The 17,109-nt window shown below is 41.1% G+C and overlaps 1 protein-coding gene across 6 annotated transcripts in view; it reads right to left on the bottom strand.

Moving 5' to 3' along the window:
- Positions 1-17,109, bottom strand: part of SULF1 (sulfatase 1) — a 235,287-nt gene that overhangs the window by 90,720 nt on the left and 127,458 nt on the right. For all 6 annotated transcript variants that reach the window (XM_037803038.1, XM_037803039.1, XM_037803037.1 and 3 more), the window contains 5 exons: positions 8,426-8,576; positions 7,352-7,527; positions 5,964-6,092; positions 5,639-5,695; positions 4,718-4,847 (listed from right to left, as the gene is read on the bottom strand). In XM_037803038.1, coding sequence (XP_037658966.1) covers positions 4,718-4,847; positions 5,639-5,695; positions 5,964-6,092; positions 7,352-7,527; positions 8,426-8,576 — 643 coding nt within the window. The remainder of the gene's footprint in view (positions 1-4,717; positions 4,848-5,638; positions 5,696-5,963; positions 6,093-7,351; positions 7,528-8,425; positions 8,577-17,109) is intronic.

Genomic DNA, 17,109 nt, shown 5'->3' with positions numbered 1-17,109 from the left:
GAGCATCACTTAATATGGTTTGACTTTTAACTCTGCTGTTTGTATTTTTAAAAATGTGCAGAGGCCGAAACATTTAGGCAGATGAGTAATTGTTGTGACGCATCCTTTGATACAGGTGGAAGAAGCAAGGGTCCAGGGCTGAGCATACAGGGGCCCATGTGCAATGAGAGTACAGTCAGAGGACAGCCATCCTCCGACTGTACCCTCTGCCCAGGACCCTCTGGAATCAAGAGAGCCAAGGGGAATGTCCATGAGCCAGGCTGTATCTTTAACTAGGGCTCAATGACTTTCTGGAAACTGTCAATTTCTGGCAAACCAACAATTCTAGCCAGATCTTACTGATAAACATCTTTTTTCTTCAGGCTCTGCATCTGGTCACAAAGGTCAGAGGGATCATTTTTGGATAAGGACATAGATCCTGGAGCTAAACGAGTTTACACTCAACAAGCTCCATTCTAATTTCCTTTATAATATTATCAGCTTGCTTGAGGCTGGAGTCCTTTCAGAATTTTAAACAAATCTTTGATTTGATAGTGTTACAATAGTAGAAGGGAAACTAAATTACAAAGATTCTGGAATTCAACAACTCAACAAAAGGACGTGATATTTGTTCTATAAAAGCAAGCTGATTATTTCTTAACTCCCAGAGAGTAATAAAATGTGCTTCAAAATCGGACACCCAGGGAATTTCGCTTTTATGTAACTCCTATTTCTAGAGTCAATATCTATACCTAGAAGAAAAAACAATACTGTTCGGTCAACAACAGTGTTTCTTAATCTTGCTGCACATAGGAATCACCGCAGAGTTGGAAATAAAACAAACAAACAAACCAAAAACCTAATGCCTGGGTCCCAGCCCCAGAGATTCTGATTTGATTTGTCTAGGGTGGGCCCTGGGTCTCCGTGTTTCTAAAGCTGCCCATGCGTTTCTAATGTGCAGCCAACTGTGAGAAGCACAGCCACAGATGCTGTGGGTGGATCCTATGGCTCCAGCCAGGCAAATGCCATTCGTAATTCCAAAGGGTAAAACTGCTATCTTAGATTTTTGCAGAGGCAGCAGCATGTGGAGAGGAAAGGACCAAACACAAAATGAAGAGATGTAGGTTCTGGTTTTACATTTGGAGCTTAAGTTTTCTGAACCTAACTTTCCTTATCAGTAACCTGATACCACTGAGCTGGAACATTTCTAAGACCCCTTCCAACTTTGGCATGCTATGATCCGAGGCCTGTGGTTTCTAACCCCTGTTAAGAATACAGTTGACTTGGCTTCACTCCCAGAGGTTTTTAATTTAATTGGTCTACAGTTGAGGCTGTGCGTCAGCATTTTTAAAAAGCTCCTCAGGTGATTCCAACATGCAGCTAGAATTGAGCATCTCCAATCTATATTCTCTGTTGAACAAAAGACTTTTAAGACAGAATTTGGAATTTGTGGGGCAAGGACACGTGTGTGCATGGAAGTGTCAAAACATCAATGTGCAGGGGGTGTGATGCCCAGCTGAGAAAGAGATGGGAGTCACAATCATTCTTGTACTGATTTGAGAAAATGGAAATAATGCAAACACATATGTCTATGTTGTCTTAATTAGTCCCTGCTGGTAGCTGTGTTCACATCGTTGAGAAGTGATGCCAAGTGTCTGGGATTCTAGCCCATTTTAATTTCCTGTTGGCTCTACCAGAATGAAAACAACAGGTAAGATGGCATGGCACAATAACAATACTCAACATTTGCATGCTGCTTTACAGTTTACCTGCCACTTTATATATATGACACTATTTAATCCTCACAAGACTGAAATTAATTTTCTCCATTTCAGAGCTACTTGAGACTCAGGAAAAATTAAGTGACTTGTCCAAGAACATACAACTAGAGAGTGGTGGATGCCAATAACCTAACTCAAACCTCTGACACCAAACTCCTCTTTCCACATCAACTCCACTAAACATGGGGGGAAAGAGGGGGCAGGGAAGATACACTACATGTTTAAGGATTAGGAGTGAAGTGATTGGGGCTAATTCTGCTGCTTTTTCCTCTCTACCTCATGAAGGGTCAGAGCCACAAGAAGACTGTGTTGCTCTGACTGAAGGCATTTAACCTTGATAAGAGGACACAAGCCAGGTGTGAAAGCAATGCCAAGAGAACAGGCCCCAAGCAAGTCAGTTCTAGCCTTAACTGTCACCTTGATCCTGAATAATTCAATCTCATTACTCTGGACTTTTTCTTTCTCTTTGTAAATCAGCGATACTGTAACTAAAAAGATTATCTTCAAAGTAGCCAGATAGAGCAATGGTCCAAAATACAAAGAGTCTATAAAATATAACAGAACTATAAGGTTTGACTCACAGATTCAATAATAGTCTTAGAGATGCTTAAAATTTTTTCTTGGAAATTCTCAGATTTTTAAGCTATGGTTTAAAGACCAATAAACACAGCCATAAGTTAATAGCAGTTCTCAAACATCAGCCAGCATCAGAATCACCAGGAAGACTTGTTAAAACACAGATAGAGAGGCTTCAACTCCAGATGTTCTGATTCAGTAGGTCTGGGGTGGCTGGAGAATTTTCATTTTTGATGAGCTCCCAGATGATGCTGACATTGCTGGTCAGGGAACCCCACTTTGAGAACCACTAGATTTAAGTAACAACTCACTAATGTCTTGGAAACACCTGACGCTTGAGACTTCCTGAAATACCCTCCAAGTCTTCACCTCTTGGGGACACCCTTGTTTTCCTAGATCCCACTTCTGCCAATTTAAAGAAATCCTATAGAAAGAAATCATCATCAGGGCCATAATCTCATTCTTCCACTAATTCAGCACTCTAAAATAGACTGTTGCCAATGGTTTCATATTGTTCACAAGATTGAATCTAAATTCAAACTGATCCACATAGAAATAAAGCAGCAGAGAAAAATTCCAAGAAGCCACATATCAAAGCATTTCATAGGTCAGAACAAGTTTAGAAAACTATGAAAAAGCAAGAATGAAATTCTAAACAGTTAGTATTCAGCACACGGGTAAAGAGCTCGTGTCAAAGTACCATTATCTAGTTTACGCTACATTTGCCCTTCCACATTTGCCCTTTAGGGCATATATTAAAATTTCAGCACAAGCCATATGGAGAGGTTTGCAAAATTGCATACAGAAAGGTAAGCAGTGTACCTTTTCCCCAAAGGGTAAAATGCTCACTACTTAGAGGGCTAAAATAGTAACAAGATCACCAATTTGCATGAGATCCATTTAACAGCAAGCATTTCCAACTCCTAAATAAAATAAATTAGCCTATTTAGAGCTTCAAGACAATTCTGACATTTTATGTGTACTAATACTTAGAGCTTCCGTAAGCAGGATTTGAAGACTTCAAATTAAAATATAATGAATAGGTCTAAGCTTCTCCACTAAACACTTGAAAATTAAGACCTGCTAGAATGCCCTGGTTTTATCCCTTCCTACAACAGCCATTTCCTCCCCTCTCTTCTACTTCAAAGAGATCCCTGTGTACAAAGAGGCATGAGGAAACACAGACTGCAAGGATCAAATTGTGTTTATTATTAGTACCTGTTCAATAAGCTAGGCACCATGTAACAAGTAGAAAAGCAATGAAGCCATTTTATTAATATCCAGGCTACTCATTTCACGTCTTATATCTTGAATTAGAATTGGCTCAATGTGTGGATATCTAGAGGTCAGATAAATGAGACTCACAGAAGATTTGGACTTCTTTTCACCTAGTTCACTTAACCTATCCTGGAAGGCAGCAAGTGGCCTGAGTTTTTGAATCAGGCAACTCTTGTTTGGATCCCAGCTTTGCCACTTCCCTTTTGTAAGATGGGGATGATAATGCCCACTTCACTTGAGGGATGTGAGGATTAAATTGAGATAATTCACATAAAATGCCGTGCACAGTGTGCCTTAATAGACAAATGCTCGATAAACGTCAGCGCTTTTCACTTTCCTCTGATTTCATTCTAAAGTGTAATGATTTAGGCAGAAATTCAGTTCCTCTCTCATCTTGACATGGAATTTTCTTTTAGTTAGTATAAATTTCAATCAAGAACGTTTAAAATTGTACTCATATATACTCACTTTCCTTTGAAGCAGGTCTGTGTTAATTCATTGTATGGTATTTCTTTAGTTCTTATTGATAAGCTGGTGTCCTGGGTAGCCCTGGATTCTACAGTAATAGTTCTCCTAATGAAGAGGATTCATTCTAATGAAATACTGGATGCCAGAAACTTTGTGACCAGAGGCAGAAACAATAAACAAACAGAATATGGTTTCTCTTTTCAATTCCCAACCGGGGTCATAGAATCTGTCCTCTGCCCTGGGCTAGATGACATCTGACCTTAGCCTAGGGTGGAAAGAACTTGTCATATTTCTTACTGTGGTTCTCTGCCCGGAAGCTCAGCACCCACCCTAGTCAAGTAGCTCCTGGAGTACTCCTTGAGGATCAATTAACAGGATCCCGGGGGACACGGGCTTCTCTTGGGAGGGAACCAGTCTCTGATCTTTCTAACACAGAACTCTCTCAGAAGCCCAGCTTGGACCAGTTAGACAATTCCAGGAAATGGTCAGCTGAGAGGTGTCACAGTGAGATAGCCCCCATGACCACCGTGAAAAGCTTACCAACATTCAAATGCACGTTATTCTCTATGTTAAAAGTCATCTATATTAGAAACGGAGACGCATGTGAGTGGCGGGGGAGAGGCTGCGTCACTCACCTGGCCAGGCTGTTCACAGGCCGTCTGGTACCTCGCCTGCTGGCAGAGCTCTTTGACCCTCTCATATTTGGGCAAGTGATTTGACTGTTGGATATTCTTGCTGGATTCTTCCTTCTTACGCAGAAATTTGCTTTGACAAAAAGGGAAAAGCTTCTTATTTGAGAAGTGTTTTCAATTACCTTCCCTATTCTCTTTTTCTTTCCTATCACATGACTCCACATTGTTCAGACAGTGCAAAGTAGATGCTAAGGCTCTCTCCAGAGGAGCTGAACATGTGATGAGTCCTTTGTGAAAAACAGAAGCTGGGTACTAGATGAGAGTCAAAGAGAGGCAGAGTCATCCCCCTTCCAAAAGCAAAATTTCAAAATTTGGGCCATGCTCAAATTTTACACGCTCAAATTCCTTTTTAAAAGAAGGCAATTACATAAAATTATCTAATTGTTCTCCCAATTTGTGTACCAAGAAAAACAGGACAGTGAGCATTATGAATCAAAAGGGGAAACCCATTTGTGGTTATTGAAATAATTACAATTGCATATAATTTATTAAACTATAAGAGGCTTATATGTAGAAGCGAAAGTAGGGTGCCAGGCAAACCTTGAGGGACTTAAGAGAAGGACTTGAGAAGGATGTTTGAGAAAACCAATCAACTGCTCCGACAGGAACCAAAGCCGAGCAATGTAACAGTAAATTCATACCCGTTTAAAGGCTTTGGCCCCATGTTATGAGAATCTAAAGTTCTGATGCAACAATAATCACTCTGCTGGCTAGAGGAGAAGGAGTAGCAAACCATTCAATCTTGTGACGGGGCTTACAAAATCTGCATGCTTAGTAGAGCAAAATAAGGGGAAAAAAATACCCAGCAGGGAGATCTGCCCACTAGGACTGGTTCCCAGAAGCACCCCAGGAACCAATAATTACCCTCTTTCCACCAGGAATGTATCACGCCAAATTTTGGCCTTCTTGTTTGTTCGAAACCTGAAAGCAAAATAATAATATTTACTGTTGGCATCTGGACATTTTTCCAAACAGATTTGTGCTAACAGTTTATTTAAAGAAACACCTCTCACTTCCCACAGACCATGACTGCATCTTCATCAATGTGCTATTCACAAAAAGCCTAGAAATTCCCAGCTCCGGGCTATGCTCATGGGCAAAGTATCTTTTGCCTCCACTTTCTCAGCTGCTGGCTGGCTCTAGGTGCCCCAGGGCCTGAGGCGGGACAAGGGTAAGATTCTTGACACACCTGTTACCTGGCTTTTCCAGATCCAGAAGTTTGAGGACAGACTTGCCATCCACGTCAGGAGGGGCATCGAGCCCAGCGATGTCCAGGATAGTAGGGGCCAGGTCAATGTTCAGCACAATGTGTGGGACTCTGCAAAGGAATCGATGGTTATACTCCAGATCCCACACCAGTGGAAGGGGGCACCTGGTGTGGCTTTTACCCTTCAGGGACTCATCTCCCTTCAGCTCCTCTCCCCCTCTCCACTGGTCTCCCTAGGGACAACAGCTGCATTTGGCCAGGGTGCGTGCGTGGTCGGCAGCAACGATGCACAAGATTAACCTGCCTGAGAGCATGGCCCATCACCCTGGGCTCTGGCGGCACTGCCAGACTAGATGTGGTTTAGTATGGTGTTTGTGGGATGTATATCTGCTTCTAAAACCCAATAGCTGGTAACTTCTCTGTTGAATAGAGCTTGAAAAAAAATCAATATTCTAAAAAAGGTCATGTTTTTATAGTTGAATCCAATTCTTGTCACCCAGCTCTTCAAGTATAAAACCCTCCAACTATAGATTTAGTAATTCCCAGGGTATTTCTAATGATCTTAGAGAGACATAAAAACCCTTCTCATTTCCATTGCCCTCTCCCCAAGATACAGTGTAACTCAGTAGCAGAAGAGGCATATGGATAAGACCCAGAATATTTGTGTTTTGGGGCCCAAAACTGCCACTTCCAGAGTGGGGGGGGGCTCTGAGCGAGACTTCACTGATAAGTTGGGGAGCAGACTTAGATCTTTAACAGCCGTTTCAGCTTTTGAATTCTACTTCCTTTCTTTTCTTTTACTTTTTCCATAATTTTTTCATATACATGACCTCATTTTATAAAACATTCTGATGTGATTGGCAGGGCACTAAAGTCCATTTTATGCTGGGAAAACAGAGACGCTACAGGATGCAGTGACTTGCTTGAGGTCGAAAGCCAGGTGCCAGCAGCAGACCTCCAGCCCTTTAGGCCTCACTTCTGCAGAAAACCATGCTGTTTTTAAAATTTTCTTTGTAACAATTTCTTTAAATTTAAAAAAAAAAAAAAAAAAGAATTAGAGGACAGCATTGGTTGTTTCAAAAAAAATGATGGTGTTTCTGATTTGAAAAAGTTAAGCATTATATTCCTATTGTCCCGACTTGACAGAATTAATAACTGATAAAAGTTATTTTTCCTTTTTCTTTCAATAGTCTATTTCAGTTAATTCAACATGATATAGGGGGAAAATAGTTTTCATCTTCTAAATTACCAACCTACACATCCTTTTTTGTTTTGGAGGGAAAGAAATCAGACACCAAGATCGGTAATCAAATTATTTTAGATGTACATGAACTAGAACAGCTGAATGTTGCGAAAAGAGAAATACATACATGGATCCCGGTTCCACACTTGGACCACGAATAAAGAAAGGCACTCGAATATCAAAGTCGTATGGCATGGATTTCCCCTTGACCAGTCCAAACTGCCCGATATGGTAACCGTGGTCGGCTGTGTAAATGATGTAAGTGTTCTCCAGCTCCCCCGTTTCCACTAGCATATTATACAGCTGAAACACAGCACAGGGACAAGGCAGAATCCATTGTGATGACATTAGATGACACCAAATTGTGTTGCCACAATTTCCCCCAAATGTTTTTTCCATTATTTTTAAAAGGCTAGGGTTGCTTTAATAAGACTGACAAACATGAACATTATCCACATTTTCTAGCTGTTTACAGTCCTTGAGGGAAAAAGGCCAAGAATACAGTTGAAACATAACTTTTTTTATCTGGCATATTCTAGTTATAGGTTTGGTTTGCCTACTTGGGGGAAAAAAAAATCCCCAAACTACAAAATAACTTCCACCACCAAATTTATAGGGTTCAGTTTGAAAATCTATGCTTGAAGCAAATTTCTGTATCTTCACTCTTGTATCCAGTTAACAAGGGTTGAAAACAGGCTGCCTCTGAGCCTGACCCAGCTAAATCCAGACTTCAGGCATGTTTTGTTTGGCTTATGCTATGTTTTAAAATTCAGGAAATTTTGCATAAAAGTTTTCTATTTCTGGCTTTTCTTTAAAAAGTCAGAAGATCTGGCAAATATTGGACCCACATTTCAACACAGCAAAAATTAGCATGAGCTGAGTGGGTACTTAATTTCAAGTTCACCACAATTCCCACCATTCCCTATTGCCTTATCCTGGGCCAGCTTACCCATTATTTGCTTAATTCCCAAAGGCATTTTAGGGTGTGGCCCCTTAATTCAGATGTTCTGCTGTTTCTCTACCTTTTGCTCCACAAGAGCCAAGCCAGAAGAGGTAGACAGAACAGGGAAAAGGCGGTGGGAGTGGGCACAACAATAAAGTCATTGGACACACATACACACACACACAGGTTCGGCAAGAGCGCATCGGCACAAAAGAAGCTGAACCTAAACCTATCACCGAGGCGACTTCATATGCTTACCTTTTCTACAGAATCATCCACGGACATCAGAGTCTGGAGCCTTTTGCGCTGCAGAATATTTGTGAATTCCATGTGGATGGGTAGCATGGGGCCCGTGTACTGCATAATCCAGTGTTTGTCCATATTTGGTGCGTAGTTATAACTAGGAGTTCTGAAAATACCCAGAAAGGAATCTTAACATCTGTTTTTTACTTAGTCATTTAGGGACATGTCTTAAGTTAAAGGCTGTGAGATAATCACTGAGGAAAGATAATTAAGACACTGCTAAAGTATTTATCTCTCCCCCGTATCCTCTTTTGTGTTTGTAAGAAGATCTAAAATCGTCAACACCCCAAACAGCATAACTTCTCTGAAGGTATATGAATTTAAACTTCTAAACCAAGCCTGGAAGCTGATAGGCAATCTTTCTTTAAAATGTAATTAGCAAAAGTTGACTTGGGTTCATTGAATAAAATGTGCAATAAACACATCAAGATGATCATGGTTCTGTTCAAACCTAAAGTTAAAACTCAGTAATATAGAAGGGAATGCTCTTGTGGTGTTAACTCAAACAATTTTATTGCTAATTAGGATATTACATATAATTACAAATATGTTATGTGGAATGATGAATCATAATTTCAACACATTTTTTTTGAGTTTATTAGAATATTTTATCAATTACTTATACATCTAGCCTCTGTTTTTCTCATTCTTAATCTTATAGACACCATTGATGTGCTGAAATTACAACAAAGTCTACTTCTACAATACATAGTTTACCAAAATCTATTCCTTTTATAGACAAATTGGCACGGGCACAGGGCACAATTTCTGTTAACCACAGAGACATGGGTCCTATTTTTTTTAGGATAAGTTGGTCCAAGCCTATGTTTCATCTATTCCAGAGATCCAAGTGGCATCGCATCCATTCCATTGGGGACCCACAAAATATGCCACCTCCTCTTTGAAATCTTATCTGACTCCCTCAGATCACACTCCCAAAGGTACATATCTATGTCAAAGCAATTTTCACATTGAGAACTGTTTACATGTCTTAACCCCACTCAACTATAATCTCCTTGCATCTTCTTCTTAGATGTTATTAAGAATATAAAAGTTGTTTAAATTAAAAGGTTAGTATTTACAATATGGTAGATTCTATGCTGGGTGTTTTATATACATTAACTCATTTAATTATCTCAGCTGTTCTGAGAAGTAGCTTTATTATCCCCACTTGGAAGGTGAGAAAAATTGAGGCTTAGCAAAGTTAAATAATTTCCCGCTATTCACAGTTGGTAGGTGATAGAATCAGGACTCAATTCCCAAACCCATCTGCTTTAACAAAATGAAAGAGAAGTGAAGTGAGGAGTGCTTCCTATATCTGAGATAATTTTTAACATGAAACACAATGTTCCCAGGTTCACAAAACAAGCAGCAGCCTATGTTGACTGAAAAATATAACAGCCAGTCTGCTCTGGGGAGGAGCTAATTGGTGAAAGATTGAGGATAATAATGACTGAAGGTGACCCAGTGCCATCATATATCTTATAAAGCTCAAGAAACAGTCACTCACTGTAAACCCTGTGATTTTGGGAGTCTTGCCTGTGTAGTTCATGACTCAACTCTGGTATGACTTTCCCATGGAGTAAACTTGGAATTTCTGATGACACGACAGTATAATGGGATATTTTGATGTACATGGGGCCATATAAGTGCCAACTTTACTATACATTTTCTTCTGCCAGTGGACTTGCAGAACCTTTCTTTTGACAGTGGAAAGTGCTACTGTGGTACCGCTGACCTTTTTGGCAGCACACGGCTACCCTGATGATCAGTGTGGGTGTTGGTTAAATGGCAGAAGTGACTGGAATGGGCACGAGTTTCCCACATGGGCCAATAACTGAAACCCTTTTATAGAAGTATCTGGGTTGTGAAAAATCCGGTAGTATTAAAAAACAAGCTCTTCAGGTATCGTTTGACTTCCTCTTTCAGAGAAACTTTCAATATAAACTTTCTTTTGCCTACAAAAATAAATGACTCACGAACCAAAAGGTCCCACTTTTGTGGCTGAAAGTGTTCCTCGTATCTAAACGTGGAACATGGGCAGAATCAGAGTCCTTACATCCCAGGAGCTTGTGAAGTAATACAAGACTCAAGTCTGCAATTCTTATCCTTCATGCAAGTAGGTCACGTAACAAACGGGATTAGGTTAAGAGGTTGAGGAGGAGAGAGGGACTTCTAAGTCCCACTGAGAAGGGCTTTCACCCATGGGCGTGGTTTGAGGCCAGAGCAATATAACAAGTTTCTCGTGAAGGGCCCCCTAACCACTTACTGATACATGCCCTGAAAAAGAATACAGCTATAAAAGATTAACTGCACAGGGTTTCCTTATAATACCTAAACATCCTCCTCTTAGTGCCTTTGATGTTCGGCCAGCTTAATTTAAAAATAAATCTAGTTGACTCTTTCTAAAACCACAAAACCTCAACACAAATAAAAATTGCAATTGGGAAGTGAAATGCAGGCTCACAATAGGCAAATTATATCTTCCACCAGTTACCTTGATGTGCTTGGCTTCGCTCCACCTCACTTTGAGGAACAGGGAAGGTTGCAGAAAATTACAGGCCTCAAACTGAACTCCCGGATTTACAGAATGACATATGTTAAATCTGGCTTCTATTAAAAGGCAGAGTTCAGAGCCTGTTGTCAAAGCTGTCTGATCCCAACCACCCTTTTTTCCTAATTTTTTTGATATGAAAGATGGCCTCCTACTCTAGAGAGGAAATCCCAGGTGGGTTCTCAGCAGGGGACAGGGGAGGGAGGGGGGGATGCATTTGCGTTTTAAAGAAAGAGAGGGCTGCTGCTTCTCCCAGATGGGCAGCTGTTCTGGGGACCTGGCAGCTGTTCTGGGGACCTGCAGGTGAAAGGTCGGGTGGCTGGAATTGACAGTGTTGCTGAAAAGACAGCTTTTGCCAAAGACCTGTGGCTGTCTCGTTCTGGGGTCTGCCAAATTCCTGCAAGATGCAGCCTTCTGTTCTCCAGTGATAATTAAGGTTCCTTCCCTAACTTAGGAATTGACTTAAAATGATACAAACAGGGCTCGGGAGTTGTCAGCCACTGAAAGAGGCAGGTAATGATTTTAGGGAAAAGCAGAAAATCACATATTCAATTATGCCATATTTTGGAATCAGATATTTTGGAATCAGACTTGAATTCTCATCCCAGCAATGTCACTTACCAGTGTGTAATCTCGAGCAAGTGTTTTCTCTAAGCCTCAGTTTCCTCATCTAGATAAGGTGAATAACAACTCTGAAGCGTTCTTGTGAGGGTCGAGTTTCCCGTGACTGTACTGAGCAAATTCTGGGTCTACCTCATACCCAAACTTATAGATAGATGGAAAAAAATCTTATCTAATCACTCATTTGATTGTTGCAACTCTGAGGAGTTGGCAGGGAATATTATCCTTATTTTACAAATGAGAAAAGTCAAGTGCACAGAGGTGGCTCAGAAAGAACGTGCTAGGGCAGCTTGTAGCCCGGACTCCTCCTGCTCATCCTGAGTCGTTAACCACAGTGATTAAAAGGAGAATTGATACATGCCATTTCTTTCCATTAAAAATAGGTTCTGAAGTCCTTAGGCATCATCCTGACTTAAAATATTAGCTGGTTTTGTTTCCCAACGATGCCTCCCACTTGTTGCTGCGTGTTGACTTTTGTTGTGAACATAGAATAAAGCCTGCCCTCCAAGGCACATTGCATGCATCAGTGAAAAGGTGGATAACACCAGCTGTTTGCTTTAAAATTTAGCAGGCAAAGGACCAGATTGTCATTTTGGAGTTTCTGCTGCTTTTTTCTTTACCAAAAAAAAAAAAAAAAATCTGTGTTGGAGGCACAGCCACATGTGCCTTGCCTGGTCTGGTGAGACTTTCTGTTGACTGCTCAGACAAGGGTCTCATCCAGGACTGTGTGCTCTGGACCTTAGGGAGCTCAAGGAAACAAACCTGCGACCTCCAATAGACTATTTCTCAAATTTAAATATTTTAGCTTTCTCAGCAAGGCTTCTGTAGAGATTGCTTTTCTCTACTCATTGCTTGTTTGGATTTATTACCCAGCACACTGGATCACAGATACGTTAGATCACTGCAATTTAAAACTTAACCTTTAACCTTCACTATCAGTGTCAACTTTCTTTGTGGTTTGATTTTCTTTCCAGTATCACTTATTGACATAATAGGAACAAGAATTTTGAAAATCAATAACGTCACCTATCTTCCTTGACAGGTGGGTATTTTAGGAGAATAATTCTTACTAGTGAAGAAATAATTTTAAGAAATGCATGTGTTACGTATTAAATCCACCCTTAGGGAATTGCCAAGAACTTGGCAGTTCATTTCTATCAGTGATGGCCTCTGCTGTCACTTCAGTAACTATAAATATATTTTTAGTGGTTTCTATTTTAACACGTGTTTTAGTCATCTGTTATTTAGTCTCAAACGACAACAAAAATACAACTATCTAACTGTTAAAGGCACTGGTGGCAGGACCATCTTTCTCTGAGAAATGAAATAGGTCTCAATTCCCAGAATAAACCAGTAATCCAGATTGAAGACACACACTTACAGCACATTAAATTGTAAATTCTATACTTAATCGCCCAAGCTATACCATCTCAGCTTTCATGCAGTTGAAGTTATTTAATTGACTTTTGGACATATCTGCCCCCACCCCACCCCCCAAAGTCTTTAGTTAACATTGGAATACATGCAGAATAATACCAGACAACCTTGATTACAGGCATATTATAAAACTAATTTAAAGAGCCTCCTAATGATGCTGCAAACACCAATTAGAATTGTGCAAATAGATACAGAGGAACCACCTCTAATATTAATTGTGACTGATGGGAATTGAGAAAGCCTTACACAGTGGGAAGAAGACCAAGAGAACTGAGTTTTGATTCCAGTTTTGTCCCTGACTTAATCTGACCTGGCAAAGCCATTTGGGTCTTTATTTTTAACTTAAATAATGGAATTAGACTAAATTATTTCTAGGTGTCATTTTGATTTGTAAAACCTACTGTTACGATATTTTGATACTATTTCAAAAATGCTTTTTGGGTCAGCTAGTTGCTGAGGTGCACATATTCATTCATTTGTTGCACAAAAATGTACTGTGCAACTCCTGCTTCAGGAGCCAGGCTCACCAGGCTGACTCCTGAAAGACTTTGCCCTTCCCCTCAAGACGTACTGCATAACTCCAGGGCACCATTCACATGGTATTTCGTGTGAGTGCTGCCCCTGGAGTTGTGCGATTCAACTTCAGGGATCTGGAAAACACCTTAAGTGATGGAATATACAGTAAAGACTAGAGAGGAGAAAAAAGTGGGAAAACAGAAGAGAGCAATCCATTCTGCCTAAATCAGAAAACTTTAAGGAGAATTTAAAATTTTCTCATCTTCAAAAACATGCCCTTTCATTTGTTTTTGGAAGAAAAGAGGGAAGAATGAATTTTTAAGGCAAGACATTTCTTTCCAATTTTAGGTAACAAAGGTATTTCAAAAATTTTGTCCTGTGGCTTATACAAAGGTAGCCACATTTACCTCTGTGCATTCAAAAGCACCCCTCTCAGAACAATTTTTGCAAATTAGAAGACACAGATTGTTCTATTGAGATTTCAGATTTCACTTGAACCTGTGCGTGCTATGCGTGTGTACATATATGCGCATGGTCATGCATATTTCCAGGTATGGGAGGAAAGAATTTTTGAACTGGGATAAAAAGAATTTTTGGGGGAAGTTGATGGGGGGGGGCACACTTCCTAGGAAGGTGATCAGGGAGTTTCATGGCTTCCACAGAATCACCAGGCAAGTCAATGGATACCTCTTTCCTGTCACTAGTTTTGTCCATAGATGCATATTATGTCACTGAAGCCAGGAAAGGTAAGTAAGCTCTGTCATAGTGACAGTGAGGACAGAGCATCACTATGGGGATACTGGGAAGAGAGATAATTTACTGAAAAGCAGGGTAGTGGCTGAACCACAGTAAACCACCTTATGATAAGGCTATTATGTTCATTTTTACCAAGGGAGGTTTCTCAGATTCCTAGGAGCCATTCCTAGTGGCTATCTACTGCGTGATTAAACAGCACTTCCTATCTTGAATGGGTGATAATCTGCTCTCATCCCTAGTTAATAGGCATAACCTCTACCCTCAGTTTGCAAAGCCAACAAGCCAATATTGAATGGGATTCCTTTCTTTGTGGGGAATGGTAAACACCATGGAAACATGATACATTTGCTCTAGTCTGAGAGGGCCAGATACCTATAATCCAAGGCCAGATGAAAGGGATTCACATAATGCTTGACCATCAAGGAAGGAGGCCTAAAAGAAAATGTTCACATTACTTTTAACCACCCCAAAAGGGGCGAGTCTGTAGAGTCTTGCTCTGATTTAACTTCTTGCATCCCTTTGCTTTCATGTGTTGCTAACATTTTTGCTAAAGAAACCAGGCATTCAGTAGCTCCATGCACCCCAATCAGTAGTTTGTCTTTTAATTTGTCTTACTCCTTTTGTCTGTGGACTATCTCTGAACCCGTGAGGTCACTCACCAGGTTGGGTCTGTTCTAGTTTGCTAATGCTGCAGAATGCAAAACACCAGAGATGGATAGGCTTTTATAAAATGGGGGTTTATTTCACTACACAGTTACAGTCTTAAGGCCACAAAACGTCCAAGGTAACACATCAGTAATCGGGTACCTTCACTGGAGATGGCCAATGGCGTCCGGAAAACCTCTGTTAGCTGGGAAGGCACATGGCTGGCGTCTGCTCCAAAGTTCTGGTTTCAAAATGGCTTTCTCCTGGGATGTTCCTCTCTAGCAAGCTTGCTCCTCTTAAAAACGTCACTCATAGCTGCACTCCATTCAGTCTCTTTGAGTCAGCATGTTTTATATGGCTCCACTGATCAAGGCCCACCCTAAATGGGTGGGGTCACACCTCCATGGGAGTATCCCACCAAAGTCACCACCCACAGCTGGGTGGGGCACATTCCAAGCAAATCTAACCAGCACCAAAACCTCTGTCTCACAAGACCACAGAGATAATGGCATTTGGGGGACACAATACATTCAAACCGGCACATTCCACCCCCTGGACCCCAAAATGACATTATCTTTCCAAATACAAAATACATTCATTTCATCACAATATCACAAAAACTTAAACCATTTCAGTAACAAAAGTTAAGTACAAAATCCCATCAAAATCAAATATAGGCGTGGTCAGTCCTAAGGCATACTTTTCCTTTAGCTTGGATCTGCGGACTTAGAACAAGTTATATGCTTCCAATATACAAAGGAGGGACATTCATAGGATGAACATTCTCATTGCCATAAGGAGAAAGAGTAAGGAAAACAGGGTTAAGAGGACCAAAACAGTTCCTAAAACCTGCAGGACAAACTCCATTAGATTTCAAAGTCTGAGAGTCATTAACAGAACAACGTTGCATCCTTGGGGCTTGAGAGAGTGGGAGCCTAACCCTTCCTAAGGGCCTTTTCGGCAGCCCTTTCCTCTCCAAACGCTTAGGTGAGTGCTCCAACATACCCACACATTGGGGAGACCACCTTCTCGGCCCCACCCTCCTCAAACATCGGGGCTGCTCCCGGATTCCCTGCCATCTCTGGGACACACGCTCAACCCCTTCAGAACAGTGTGGTGGCAGCCAGGCTCTCCCCAATTCCCTGGGAATGTGCCCCACCCTCTTTGGGACCTCGGGTGGCAAAACTCTTCCAGAGCATCGAGGTGGAATGCCCACCCTCGACCTCCGGGGCAAACTCACCCTTTCCATGCGTGTGGGCTGCTCCACTCTCCCAGCCCAAGGCCTCTTGACTCCAGACCTCAACCTCCATGGCTCTGTCTTTGAAGAAATTTTTCTTGCAATTTGTTCTTTGTCTGTCCCCTCCAGTCCAGACTGGTAGCGGCTCTGTCTATAAAGTTCTCACAAAAATTCTGTTGGCTTTGCATGAAGCACACAGGGGTCAAAGCCATCAGACAATAGGAGTTTCCACAAATCCTTTCTGGATAATTCCATCTCCAATCTTGGCTTGTACTGAAATGGCGGCTGGATCCATGTTTGGTTACATCCTCATGTTGGGCTGTAGTTTCTGGGATTCCACCCACTGGAAGCCTGTAATTTTCCAAGCCATCAACTTCTGGTTTCTTTGAACCAAAGAGTTCAGTTCTAAGCTTATCTCTCTCTGCTCTCATTTTACTATAAGCTGCAAGGAGAAGCCACGATACATCCTCCACACGTAGTCTGGAGATCTCCTCAGCTAAATATTCCAGGTTGTTACTTCCAGATTCTTCCTTCCATCTGACACCAGGACTCAATTTTGCCAAATTCTCTGCCGCTTTAAAACAAAGATCGCCTTTCTTCCTGTTCACAACAACACATTGATCATCTCTGTTCAAGGCCTCGTCAGAAGTATCTTTAGAGTCCATATTTCCACAAACAGTCTCTTTAAAGCAGTTTTGGCCTTTTCTATCAAGCTCCTCACAATTCTTCCAGAATATTCCCCTTATCCATTTAAAAAGCTGTTCCAACATGTTTGGTATTTGCAAACTCAGCAGTAAAAGCAACCCACTTCTCTGGTACCAAAATCTGTTCTAGTTTGCTAATGCTGCAGAATGCAAAACACCAGAGATGGAT

The sequence above is a fragment of the Choloepus didactylus genome, chromosome 14, assembly GCF_015220235.1.
Source record: "Choloepus didactylus isolate mChoDid1 chromosome 14, mChoDid1.pri, whole genome shotgun sequence".
Taxonomy (NCBI): domain Eukaryota; kingdom Metazoa; phylum Chordata; class Mammalia; order Pilosa; family Megalonychidae; genus Choloepus; species Choloepus didactylus.
This window is presented reverse-complemented; position numbering and strand designations above follow the sequence as displayed.